Source organism: Calypte anna, chromosome 20 (assembly GCF_003957555.1).
Source record: "Calypte anna isolate BGI_N300 chromosome 20, bCalAnn1_v1.p, whole genome shotgun sequence".
Taxonomy (NCBI): domain Eukaryota; kingdom Metazoa; phylum Chordata; class Aves; order Apodiformes; family Trochilidae; genus Calypte; species Calypte anna.
The window spans coordinates 9,802,252-9,816,418 of NC_044265.1; the positions used below are offsets into that span (position 1 = coordinate 9,802,252).

Genomic DNA, 14,167 nt, shown 5'->3' on the forward strand with positions numbered 1-14,167 from the left:
TGGAGCAGAGGGACAGCCTGGGCATATGCTGGCTGGACATTGTGCTGGAGACTTAATTAATAGAAGATGTTAGATCTCTCTCTTCAAAAATTAAAAATATATTTTTAAAAAATGAAAAGAAAAAAAAACAGAAGAAAAAAAAGCAAAAAGCAATAGCAGTATTTGATTTTTTTCCTGCGGCACCACACAGACCATCACAAGGGTTCAACTTGCCCTAGAAGCCTGTAAAGGAGAACATGTGAAGCAGCCACCTTGAGGAAGCCCTATCACTTACAGAGAGCTTTAAGATCCTTCAGGGTGAATGCTTAAAAAATGTGTATCAGTACAAGATATCCCTGCACTGAAGACAGAGTCATGTAGGCTGCAGTGAATACTACATGTGTACCCTCCAGGAAAATGTGATGTCTTCACACTTCCTTCTAAGTCTGTCTGAGCTGCAGCATTTGAGGAAACCCTCCAGCTCTGAACAAGCCAACATCTGCCTCGAGGCTGGAGAGGCTTCCCCCAAGTCCTTGTCAGAGGTAGAACTGAAAACTGGACAGAGTCTTTCAGGATTTCCTGTTCTCATTGAGGCAGGCAGGAACTGTTTAGACAGTCATTTGAAACTCTCCAAGTGGAGCCACCAAAGGACTTGCTAGTTTGGGGCTGTTAAAGGCAAAGCATAAGCACCCAACCAGCTGAGGGTACGTGGTGGTTCCAGGCACCAAGAACAGCCTCATGCAGTAACTTTACTGATGTAAAGTACAAATTGCAAAGCTCAGGGCAAAAACAGAAGCTATTTCTGTCTGTACATCACGACACAGAGCAACCTGAAGAGCCAGAGGCATCCCTAAAAGCAGCCCCCATAAATGAGAGACAGAATATGATGCCAACACCCAACCTGGAGGGTGCCCCTTCATGCAGTGCTGAGTGGCACACGAGCAAACACAACCCAGCTGAACACCTTGAGCTCTGATGCTTCCCAAAGATCACATTGTTTGGCAAATGGTGCAGGATGACATGGGTTGGAAGAGCAGAGCGTGACTTACCGATGAGAGGTTCTCGTCTCTCCGCCTCCCCTGGCTATGCCGGCTGATGAAGGATCGCGCAGAGAGTTTGTAGTGGTTCAGCAGACATGTGATCACCACCACCATCACCATCATCACCACCACGATTATGATTATCTGTACAAACTCCAACTCCGCTGCAAGAGAGAGACAGACTTTCAGCCAGAAGGAAAAGCATCATGTAATTGAGTGCAAGAAGAACTAAAGTGGCCAAGACACCAATGACACCCCCGTGTCCTTCCCCCACAGAGCATACATGGGTCCTGCATGCCTTGAGCCCAGCTTCTTTAATGAAAAACACTTTACTTCACATTTTAATTGTTACAGAAGAATCTCTAGGAAGGATCGTTCAGGAAAAAAGGGCACAGGTCCCCTCTGTCACAGGGGTCAGACAAAAGGAGCCTGTGACATGGCAGAGCATACCACATCACTGGCAGCCCCCCTCTTGCCATCCTCTCCACCACAGGGCACAGTCAGGGACAGCTCCTGCTTTTTGGTGAGACGCCAGATGGGCAGGATACAGCTGCCCGCCGGAGCCGCATCCCGGAGCTCCAGACATCCCTCGGCTCAGGGCTCAGCCAGCTGACAGTGGCAGCTTGAGTGGCTTGAACTGGCATAAAAGGAAAACTGCCAAAAATCCTCCAAACAAACAAGAGGAAGCAAGCAACAGACTATCCAGTTAACTCCAGAGACACTTGGCAGGGGGCACTAAGAAGCCGCTCCTAAAATTTCCTAAGGAAATAATTCCTTGCACCTCTCTGAGGCTAAAGGAAAATTGAGTACCAGAGGAGAATGTAGCCCTGGGGTCATTATTTCCATGTACTTGGCACCCAGAGAGCAGATGCCACCCCTGAACCATTCAGTTTCCCCCCCACGCCTGCAGTGCCCGGAGCTCGCTCCAGTGCTTGCTGTAAAGGAGGAGCCAGACCAGCAAAACCCAATAGTTCTGGGGATTTAAACGTTGTTTGCTTCTCAGTAGGGACACCTATAAAATCCATTTTAAGAAAGCTGTGCCCTAAGGGATCATGGGGTCTTTTTTATCTATGCAGACACACACACATAAATATCTGTGCAAACACAGAAAGATCCATCATGCCTCAAAGGGCAGCATCATGCTGCTTGTACCAGCTGGAGTGGCTTCTGCTGAGTCAGGAAAATATTTTTTTTTTTTTTTTATGGAAAGTTTTCTCCTGGCAGGTGGCATTTAAGTGCCAGTAAAATCAAATAAATGTCAAGAAAACAGTCCAGGTGGTGAGTGTTGCCAGTTACCTCAGAGCTCATTCTGCTGAACAGCAGCTATTTCTGCCATTGCCCAAAATGCTGAACCAGCTCTGCCCACCACCTTCAAAAGCAGAATTACACCTTGAAAGCAGAAGCCTTGTACATTAAAGTTAGATGTGAGATGGAGCCTGTACACTTTCAGCACCCCTAAAACACAGATGCCTCTATACTGGAATATTACACATGGGGTAGGAAGAGAGGGATTAGAAGCCAAACATTGCAAAGGAATTTTGCCTTGCAAAATTCCTTTTAGCTAGAGGCATCTCGTGAAAAGGTGCCCAAATGCCAACGTGAGAGGAAGAGCCTGGAAAAAAAACCATGTTTCCAACAATTTATACCTAGTTCCAAAGCAGCAGCAAAGCTCACCCATGGGAAAAAACAGTGACCAGACCTGAGAGCTGCCTCGGGTGCCCTGTGCTGGAGGAACAGGCTGAAACAGGAGCTTGTTTCTTCTAAAGACAAATCAGATTAACCAGATGCACAAACACACCAAAACTTAAAGGGTTGGGAAAAGAGGATGATGCAAAATCATTAAAAAAGAAAACAACATCTCTTCACTGAGAGCATCCCAGATCACCTCCAGCACCTGACTGGCAGGGAGAAGCCTGGGCATGGAATGCCCCACAGACCCTTCTGGGTGGGCTCCAGGTCACCCACTAAGAGCCAGACCCTGGGGAGCAGTGACCCAGAATCTCTCTGCCTCACCTACGCATGGGCTGTGAAGCCCAAGGGCTGGAAAGCAGCCACCCAGCTGGAGTGCAGAGCCTGCTTTCTGAAGAATTCATTACAGAAAAGAGAAATACCCGAAACAAACAAACGAACAAACACAAAAAACCCCAGGGTTTTTAGGAAGATGAGTCAATTTAGTCTCGAAACACAGCATGTGCTTTGGCCACGGTGATAAAACACAAGAAAAAAATATAAATGAGACAAGTGATGGAAAACTCCCTTTTCTGTTAAAAGAGGTTATATTTCTGGAAAAAAACAACAACCAAGCAAGCCAAAACCCAAAACCAAAGTTCCTTTCCTAGGATGAGAGGTCCCTTAAATGAACCAAACCTTGCTGAAGGTCACAGTTCTCTGGTGACACAGGTGAAGTTTCGGCCATCAGGAAGTGCTGCCCTAATTCCTGCCTGGGAAGAAACACTCCAGACATGAGCCATTTACAAGTGACCTAAGCCAAGTTTCCTGCATACACATACAGACATATAATGAGCAGAGCCTGAAGCAGAAGAAAGGGTAGGAATTCCACCATGATATGGGACAACACACCAGTATCTCCTCCATTCCATTCCTGCCCTAAAAGCTCTTTATTCTGGCTCTGGAAATCCTGTAATTGGGGTATTACAAAACAATTGCCAGGAGTATGATCACCAGAATGAAGGGGACACTGCTTTCCAGCAGATCCTCCTCCTGCTCTACCTCTCCCTCCCATGTTGGCCTGGAGATTGCCATCTGGACAGGCTGGACCCCTAAGGGGCCACAGGGAGGTGCAGGCATCATGCCTTGCTCTTCAAGCTCTAAATTGAGTTATTCAGTGTGGAACTTTATAGCAGTCACACTGGTGTTATCAGTAAAGGAGCAATTTTAACATCTCATTTTGGGTGAGAAGGGGCAGTGAGTGCCCTGGGTATGGCTCTACCTCCAACACAGCCTCTCCGTGCCAAGAGCAAGCACATCAGGAACACTGAGATGAGCTTTCATCCCAACAACATTCATGTTGCCCAATGTGGCTTTTGGAAAAAAATGAAATAAAAAGCAAAGCAAAGCAACAACAACAACAAAAAAGTCCCACACACTCAATTTGTGCTTTTCAAGTTTCAAGAGACTCATCCCCACTCGAGGCGCCAAAGTTTCTGCCAACTCTCCCTCTGTTTTAACTTGTCTTCATGGGCTTCATTTGCAGAAATGGGGGAAAAAAACCCAACACACTGGAAAGCTGCATGTACTTGGTAAGATTTTATCCAAGCAGCTCCGTCAAATTAATGAAGAAAGATCATTAAAAACCCAAACTCTGAGTTAATACATTATTATTCCAGTTGCAATTCAGCTGCTATGCTAATAAAAAGCCTTTGGGGAATGAAAAACAAGCCAAACTGCAAAGCACATTATTTATAATTCTACTGGTATTCTTAAAAACACACACAACAAAACCAAGAAAAAAAAACTGCAACACATTTTGTGTTTGGCTTCCTAATCATTGTCACTTTTCAATTAGAAAAGGCCTCATTCCATTTCTGTCTCTAATTTTCCCCAAGGGAGATGCTATAAATGCACTAGGCTATACAAAATGGGCATATTCAGCCTCCAATGCGAAGTAAGGTCACAATAATTTAATTTTGCATAATTTTTACTCCAGAAAACGTTTCAAACTAACAGGTTCAGACATCCCATTTAAGTGACACAACCTGCTTTTCTGTATTTTCTGTCTAGACGCTGCAGCTTTGGCTGGTCAGCATGCGTGCAACTCTTTTGCAACTAAGCATTTTCCCCCACAGATTCTCACAATCCTGAAGCTGGATATTCGTGATCAAGTAAAATCACTTGTCACATCCAATTCTTCAAGTTCATTACTCACTTGCCACTTCAAACCATGTGTGGCCTTGAGTAAGGGTTTCACAGCAGATTATGGCATTATATTAATAAATGATAGGAGACTCCAATGCTTCTCAAAGCCTTCAGAACTCCACTTTCCTGCTCAGTGTTCTTGGTTTGGAGGAGGGCAGTGTGTGCCCCTGGTGCCCGCACTGGGCAGCTGCCTGGTACTAAAATAATAAAGCTCCAAAGTGTCTGAAATCTATGAAAAAAGCAGCTGATGGCATCTCATCAGCACAGTTGCTGAAGACCATGCTCAGGGCTTGACAGAAGCAGCTGCAGAAAGGTGCATCTCAGAGCTTCTTCAGGTGCCTATGAACAAAATGCTCAGCACCCACAGGTTTAAAATCTATAAATATTTTGCAAGAGCTACTTGAGTTTTAACAGAGCTCTGAGGCTCTGCACACACACATACGGCTCACAACAGCCACAGGGGAGTTGAGGCTGTGATATAATTTAAATGCATTTCCTTATTTTTTACAGCTATAATACAGTTCATAAAATGCTTACGATAAACTTTATTAATGTTCTTCCTTCTATGAAGAGTATCACTGCTGAGGACAAATGCTCCAAAGCACTGGCAAGTATAACGAGGAGGAAAAAAAAAATACACCTGCATTTTGTTGAAATAATTACAGGGACTCAAGCTATCATTTCCAAGGGGACAGAACAGCTTTCAGACAGGGTCTCAGACAAGATGACCTTTGCTTTCAGCTGGGTATAATATACATCTGCAGGTCAAGACAGCTATCTGTAAGCTTCAATTACAATTTCTATATACATTGGAATTGCATATTGTGTGAGAAGTGATGAGAAGGAGAAGTGAAATTACTCAGGAGACATTGGCTAAGCTGAACAAATGTAGCTGCACTAGCCACAGCTCCTAAGTAAAAGGTTAGAAAAAGAAAAGTAATATGCCAGTCATCATAAATGCAGTGGTGCACTGCGTTAAAACCCAGGTCTGTTTTGCTGAAATAAAACTAAAGCAAGCAGAGAATCCCCTGCAGAATACTTTGCTTCTCCTAAGTTCACTTTCACTTCCTCTGGGTATTTTTATCATTAAAACCCCCTTAGTTCTGACTTGAAACAGATTGCTGGGACAGTTAAAGCATGATGAGTCCGATCACAAGCTCACACAGACCATCAAAAATATTCTCTTAAGGGTGTGGAGCAAAAACTCCTGCTGCTGATTTCATCTTCTGGTGGACACCAGCCCAGTGTGAGGCAATCCAACACCCTGCTTCACAGCAGACAGGATGAGATACCACCCCAGCAAACCTCCCTGCTAGAAGTTAATGAGCCATCAGTTAATTTTTACCCAGGATACATGGGATATGCACCTCAGCTGCTGGATTCTCCCATGACCGTCCCTCAGCATCAGAGCCCAATAATTGCTATTTTATTGACATTCTTTGGGAAAATACACCTAAAACTGTTTGGAGATTGCTCCATGTGTCTGACAAGGAGGAGAGGTGGTAACAGTGGAAGGCAAAGCCTTCACCAGGCTTTGGGAGTGCTGGGCACAGCCCCACTGCTGTGGGAAAATTCCAACATAGCCCTTTTTCAGTCTCCCTGACTCTTACTTCCTTTGGGATTTTCTGCTACTCAAAATCACAGTTTCTACATTAGGGAAAATCCCTAGAGTTAATATTTCATTTTAAACCCACTTTATTTGCCTTCTCTGTGACCTGTGTGTTGGGGCAGAGAACAACACAGGTTTTGCTATTTCAGAAGTTTCAAAGAACTGGGGAAACAGCATTTCCCCCCAAATCACAGCTGTGCCATCCCTGCCCACACGGGCACTCACTCCCAGCAGCAGCAGCTCCTCACTGGGCAGGAGGGTTTGAGCCCACCAAAGTACAAGGACTGCTCTAATGAAGCCCCTCCACAAATATCCCCAAACCAAGATACGAGTCCCTGCCTATGCTGGGAAGTTACTCTGCATCCCAGCTGCAGGAATACTTCAAAAATGGCCATTTTCCACTGTACACAGGGACTATTTTTAATTAAAATATCCCCTATACCAGAGAAACAACCTGTGAGTGCCTAATGCAAGAGCCAAGGAACCACAACATGGTCTGTGACTTCACTTCTGGTCTTCGTTTTCACCATTACAACTTTTACACCAAGACTGAATGGGATAGGTTTGTAAAGGTTCCTCCTGTTGCCTAACAAGCCCTGATAATGCAGGCAGAAAAATTTTGACTTTTCTAACTTTCCTGTTGAAATACAACGAGATATAATCAGCTCTTGTACAAAGATGGGCAGTACCTCTCTACTCTCCAGCAGACTCCTTTCTCATAGCAGGCAGCTTGTGCTCTCAGGCCTCATCCTGCCCTTGGTAGCACCCTCAACCCCACCCCAGCAGTGACCCCAGGTGATCACCTAGATCAGTGGCCAAGTAGTGATCCCAGGCTCCCAGCCCACCCCTCCATCACAGAGGGGCAAAGTCTCTCTCCAGGTCACCCAGCACAGGAATGAGAGCGAGCTCTGACTCAGCCCTTCCAAGGAACCGTGTCCCTCCTGGGATTCCAGGAGGAGCACAACCCTTGGAGCAGGCAGGTAGCCAAAGAGCACACCAGCAACAGGAAGCAATTAACTGGGCACAAGCCTATTGGCATGAACAAGAAACCCACAGCACAGGGCACCCCAGCCCTCTGCCAGCAACCAGCCCTTGGGCAAACATGTGCCTCCTGTGGCATGGCAGCAGGATACCCCTCAGCACCATGCACAGAGCTAAGTGATGCTTAGAGAAATCAGAGCTGAGAAAAGCATCTTGCTTTCTGTCCTCAGAGCCTTTGGCAGCACTTTCTGCTCCTCACCATGCATGGCTACTTTGTGGAGTGCCTGGGGTTATTTTGGGAGCCTGGCTCACGTGGGTGACTCAGCACCATGACTCAACAGATTCCAGCTGAGAACGAAGAGTGACATGGAGAGGGGCACATAGGTGGGGACATCCACCAGCAGTGCCTGGTAGCAGCACCAGCTTCCATCACAGACCCTGGGAACTGGGAATGATTGGGCCATGTCCATCCTTGAAGCTTATGAAATCCATAAATTAATTGTTGCCTCCCATCAGCTAAATATGGTGGCATGGTAATGTCACACCACATGTCCTGGCTTCTTCCCTAATCCTTGGGGATTTAGGGTAAATTCAACTGACTGCAGAGCTCTGTCCTCCACACGCCTCCCCCTTGCACCCCAGAAAGAAAGGTCCCTACACACAGAGTCTATCCAGACATGGCAAAATTAACCAGAAGAATTAATGAAGTGTTCATAAACCTGCAGTTGAGCACTTTCATCCCTGGTTTTCCATTAACACCTCCAATACCCACAGTGCTGCCCTGGCTGAGTGACTCAGAACAAGATGCAGCAGAGATGTGTGCGGCCCCGACTGCAGTTCCCTCTCCTTCCAATTTTCTCATCTTTTCATCCACCCCCACCCTTGGGCATCTTCTGTTTGAACAGGTTCTTTGTAACCCTTGATGGCAGCACCCTAGTTACATTAAAAAGCATGTCAAAGACAGAAATAAGGTACAGCTACTTTTTGACTGATTATGTGCACATGAGGCTATTCAAGAGTCATCAGGAAGGTGGTGAGCGGGGAGAAATGGAAGTCCAAACCAGACTGGTACAGGCAATAATTTCAAGCTTGGAGCTAAAGAGCAGGCATACTCCTTCCTCCCTGCTCATGATTCCCCAAATTCTGCACTTAGAAGCTTTGTGGGATGCTGAGCAGGAATGTTTAAGGATTTCAGCCAAGAATTTTCAGGCCATTAACCTGAAAGGTTTCTCAACAAGCTTGTGCAGCTCCTCAAAAAGCAAACAGAAAACAGGTCTTGGAATAGTGGTGGACCACAGTCCCCCCTCTTACAGAATTAGTGTCTGTCACACCCTGTAGCAAGCATCATTCTTGGCTGCTGATCCAGAGGTTCCTGACTGCTCCCCTGCACACCCATGGGCTTTGACAGGCAGAAGGAGGATATGACCCAGCATTTTCTCCAACAGACCTGAGCTGCCATCTTCACACGAAACTTATTGCCAATGGGAAGGCAGAGACACTGCCCTAAACTCGAAGTGATGGGTCTGACTTTCAGCCATTCTCAGCACCCACATCTATAGCCAAAGGCAGGGGCTTGGGTACCAGCAGGCTGCAGAGGAGGAGGAGGAGGAAAGACACCCTTATCCATTCTGTCAGCTACTTGACAGCCCAGCCTGCTCCCCTCCCTGGTCTCCACTGACATTTCACAGCACCACAGCTTCAGCCATGCCCAGAGGCACTGTTGAGAACAAGGAGACACACAAGGACAGTCCTTGCCATGAACAGCTGAGAGCACGACGCTACCTTGCGTGCCAATAATTAGGCCACAAAACAATTCCTAATCACTTCTGGAAAATGAAGGCTGAGGACACCCTGTCCTGCCTTGCCTCACCCATACTGACATGTGGCCTTTTGCAAGGCTGTGAGCTGAAATTACTGAATTATGATGCAGTAGACTTGGACCAAAGAGGGGTTCAAGGAGCAGAGTTGGCCTGAGATCTGCCTGGTCCCCATGCACACCTCCCCAGGACGGGTTTAAGTCTTGCTTACCCAAGAGCCTGTATTTGTGCCTGACAACTGCAAGTTGTCAGAGAGTTTGTTGAGTTGTCAGAGTCTGCAAGTTGTTTAGAGAGCAGGGGACAGACATTACACCACAATTTGGACACATTTTGGAGCAGCATGTGGTTCCCTGGAAGGACCTGAGGATTAAAACTCTGCAGAATCAAGTCCAGCTGAAGTGTGGACCTCATTTTTTCTACTTAAGGTTAAAAAATGACCAGAAGAGCCATGTGAATCTAGTCACCCTTCAGAGCTATCATTTTAGTAGGAATAAACTCACAGCTCCTCAATAAACAGCTGTAGGGGCTCAGACTCCAGAGTATCCCACAGGACCGGCATCAGGGCCAGTGCTGGGATAATTTCTGACCGTGGCCCCTCACCCTGCCCTGTTCACACATCCTGTATGGAGGAGAACACCCTGGCAGGGCAGCAACACAGCCCAGTGAGAGCAGCTCTGACCTGCTGCATCCTTCCAGCCCCACCTGGAAAGGGACATACACATTATGCCAAGCATTACATTTGAACAGCTCTAATTTAAGCAAGAACCAAAACAGCTCCAGGCAGCAGCTAGAACCCAAAGGCTGCAAGAGAGGGTGCAGCACCAAACACTGCTCCTGGTTTACAGAAGCCATTCCATCCACCACTCCAGTCGTTAAAGAGAGCTATGTTCTCCCTCTCGGAGACTGCAGATGAGGAAGAGGAGATGAAAGAACAAAGAACTTCAGACAGCAGATCACTCACCCTCCACTGCTCCTCTGTTGCGTCACCTTAAAACCAATCAGACCAGGCAAAGTCATTACTGCAGTATTTGTGTATTAGCATTTATCTGCTACGTTTATCTTCTAAATAATGTCTCCATAAAACCACATCTGAAGGGCCCAGCAGATTGTCAGCAATTGTATTTGTTTACATGGCAGCACAGAAAGTACTGGAGATAGATATGGAATACCATCTTGATACTGCCACTGCTGGCACAGATCAGCAGCATCTTGAAGCCAGAGCTGCAACAGCAATGCCAAGACATCAAAGAGAGCAGGATCAGGCCCGTGACAACAGGCAGGACAGCTGGAAAGAGCCCCCTGGATTTGGTCCTGCTTCATGCATCATCAGTACAGCTAACAGCTAAACTGCCTTTCCAGATTCACCAGGGCTGGTTCTGATGCAGAATAATGTCCTGTGAGTTAGCAATGGAAGGCTGAGAATGGAGCAGGAGGGCAGAGAGCAAGTGGGACTCAGAAAAGCAGAAAGTTTGAGAAAAAACTTTGCTAAAGAACAGATGATGGGGTCCCAAGAACTCATGATCATAGTGTCAATCTTTGGGCCATAACTGTGTGTTTAATATAGGTAGTTTTCACTTCTCACACTGGGTAATCAAGTCCTCCAAGTCACTGGCAAAGGAAATGGCCCCTTTCATGCTTAGAGACACAGAAGTATCAGACTGCCTGGGCCTCAGAAAATTTTTTAGGGCTTAAAACACAATAACTGTCCCAATCACACCAGTGTGTCTGCTCTGTAAACGTGACCTCCTTGAGCTAGCATGGCCACAGTGGCAGCTGCAGGGAGCAGGAGCTGGAAGTAAGGGCCAGAAAGGCAAGGTGAGTATGGCAGCACTCAGCATTCTCATGGATACTGCAAATGTGAGAGCTGGTGTCAGCAGAACCTTCAGCTGGGACACCTCCTGGCTCTGAGCAGGGAGCCATCAACCGAAGACTTGTTTAGAGAAACTCATGAAGACATTAACCAGCTCCCTCAGAGCAATGGGAAATAACGAGGCTCTTTGGGACACTCAGACTCTCTAAAAGCTTGCATACACAAGCCTCTTCCCTCTCTTTTTGTGTCTATTTCTCTCACCTCCTTCTTTTCAACGAATTTTATGCGTGGTAAGCCTGATCCCAGCCTACTGAGATGACTGGAAGGAGTATGTTGCTTTTGAAGTTACTCCCAAGGGTAAGGACAACTAAACTGGATTAAAAGAATAAAGTCATTTTGATTTTGCACATAAAAGATAGGCAAATTTGCTTGCTCATTAGAAAACACTGAACAAGGCTCATGGCCTCCACCAAGCTGAGAACAACCAGAGCATCTCCTGCTCCTGACAGCATCAGCCCTGGTCTATGTCTGGGGCAGGGGCAAGGGCAGAGTGTCACCCATCCCATTAAACACCAGCATACAGAGGGAAACACAGGGAAAAGACTTTACAGTTTGCACTCATAAATAGCTTGAACCAGGAAAAAAATAATCTACAGAGGAACAAGTGAAAAAGCACAGTACACAACATCTGGATCAAACCCTGCCAGCTGACCCTGAAAGACCAAAGAGGTTTTGTCAGGGTTCTCTCTACCGCTAGTAAAAATAAACACATTAATAAGCAAGTATTTTCATATACCCTGGAAAGACTCCTGATCAATATATGACTTGCTACCATAGAGATTTCTTTCCTTCCACCCAGCAGAAACTCATGACAAAGGAAAGCACATCTCATTTATGAACTTAGCTATAAATACTTTTGCTAACTGCCATTTAGGAATTTCATTTCCTGCTTGAGCAAGTCCTGTTGAAAGAGGCAATTACCAAATTTGTTTCTAGTTATAGAAATAGATGTTTGTTGCTGCCCACATCTGTTTCGACAGACAAATTGCCAGTCGCGGATGCTCCATGGAGAGCGAGTGCTCCATCCAAGGAAGGCTTTGCCACCTCACCAGAAAGCTAACAGCAATTACAGAAATTGGGTTTCTCATTCCAACACTGCTTGAGCCCTGTCTCCTGCTGTAGTGGAGCTGCCTCACACCAACACAGCACCTGCAGCTTCACCGGCAGCCACGGCCGCCTGCACCGCATCCCCCCCTGCTCCCTTCTGCTGCTGCAGAGACACTGAGGAATAGGGGATGATTACTCCCCAGGCCCATCAAAACCAGGCAACTTGAATTCTGCAGGTCACGAGGATCCAGTTTGCTGCAGTGGTGCACACAGAAAGGGAGGCAGAAAGTGTTCTGCTCGCCCGCAAAGCAGGGAGATGGCACGGGCTTTCCCGCTCCATGTGGGACACCCCCCTGCAAAGTGGCCAGCTGGCACCAGCATGGCCCACAGCCTCTGCCAGCTGAACGCTGCATATACCAGCTTTTACCAGGTTTTCCTCCCCAGTGTCTTCCCTTTCCACTCCCCTCCACCCTGGCTGTCATCTAGAAAATTCCCATTTCCACTTATTCCTGGGAAAATTGTTCATCAGCCCGTTCCCAACAGGTTTTGGTCCTGTGGCACCCACGCTGGAGCACAGGCACCCTGAGAGGGACGTGGGGACAAGCAGCAGCAGTACCCACACCTCCCCGCCACAAGCAAAACTCCCACCAGCACCCAGCTCAGGGATGCAGCAGAGGCAGAGAGAAGCCAGGAACCTGCACCAGCTGTGACCTGGGAACATCAGCTCCTCCAGCGATTTTCCTGCATGAATCAGCACAGCTCCCCCACGCCACCTCACCCGGCACAGCCCCAAGCATCCCATCAGCATCCAGGAGCAGCACAAGGGACCCCACCGTGTCCCCATCCCGAGGTCGAATGGCTACAGCTCTCCTGGGGCCTGCAGGACACGTGCCCTGATGGGCAGTTTGCAGACGGGTGTTGAAACACGGATTGAGCAAGTTGGCCCAAGCCACACAGGTCATGACAGAGCTGTGACTGCCACCGGATTTCCTCAACCCTGTCCAGGGCCCTTCAGCAGGACACCTCTCCCTTCTCTGCCTCTCCCGAAGCGCCGTTATCGTCTACATCATTTTGCAGCTTTTGCTTACAAAAAGAGTGACCTTTCACAAGGTAAATCACTCCCATGGAACAAGGACAATCTTAAATTAGACATAATTATGCACTGCAGAAAAAAAAAATATGCAAAATGCATGCAAATGCCCAGACAGGCACACAGTGTTTGGTCACTGAGATATTCAAGTTCAGTTCTTGAACTGGTCTGAACATCACCAGATGGGAGCGAATGTATGTGCATACAGAAATGAGAATTTTAAAAATATTTTTATATACACACAACAGAGTGAATGGGGGAGGTGAGTAAAAACGCCCCAAATCTGACAAAATTAAAGGTAATAAATTTACTTCTACCTCAGCTATAGCAACTGCCTGAGAAAGGTTTTAACTCCTACAGCAGATCTGCTGGAAGGTGTAAGTTTCGTGGCAGTGTTTTGCATTTCTGAGTTTTTAAGCATGTACAAAAAAAAGAGAAGCTCTTCTTCCATATAAAACCCAGCAGCGTTTGCTCAGCAGAGATGGTTTTTGGAGCAGAGAATGGGGCTGGGTTCCCAAGCCCTCCCCTCGCCCAGTCGTGGTGGGACAAGCTGAGCCTTCCTCTCCACCCTAATCCCCATCCCCTGGCACATCTGCGTGCCCCCCCTGCCCACCCCATTGTCCCCAGCACCCTGTCCCATCCCCACGAAGCCTCCAGACAGCAGATTGATGACACGGGACGGCGGCAGAGAGCTGACCCACGGGGTCATCCCTGACAATAGGTTTTGGGGCTGGTTGGAGGGAAGAGGCCAAGGGGGTGAGGAGCCCCCCGTCTCGCTCATCCCCTCCACAGAGGTGATTTCTAGCCCGGCTTTTGAAGCCACCTCGTTGGGCCACCAGCCACCTGCCCGCGGGGACG

The 14,167-nt window shown here is 47.3% G+C and overlaps 1 protein-coding gene across 4 annotated transcripts in view; it reads right to left on the reverse strand.

The window, feature by feature from the left end:
* Positions 1-14,167, reverse strand: part of PMEPA1 (prostate transmembrane protein, androgen induced 1) — a 47,421-nt gene that overhangs the window by 8,672 nt on the left and 24,582 nt on the right. For 3 of the 4 annotated variants that reach the window (XM_030463130.1, XM_030463128.1, XM_030463131.1), the window contains one exon: positions 1,029-1,183. In XM_030463130.1, coding sequence (XP_030318990.1) covers positions 1,029-1,183 — 155 coding nt within the window. Of the gene's footprint in view, positions 1-1,028; positions 1,184-12,997; positions 13,084-14,167 lie in introns of those variants that run through there. The other variant, XM_030463132.1, reaches the window with a different exon arrangement.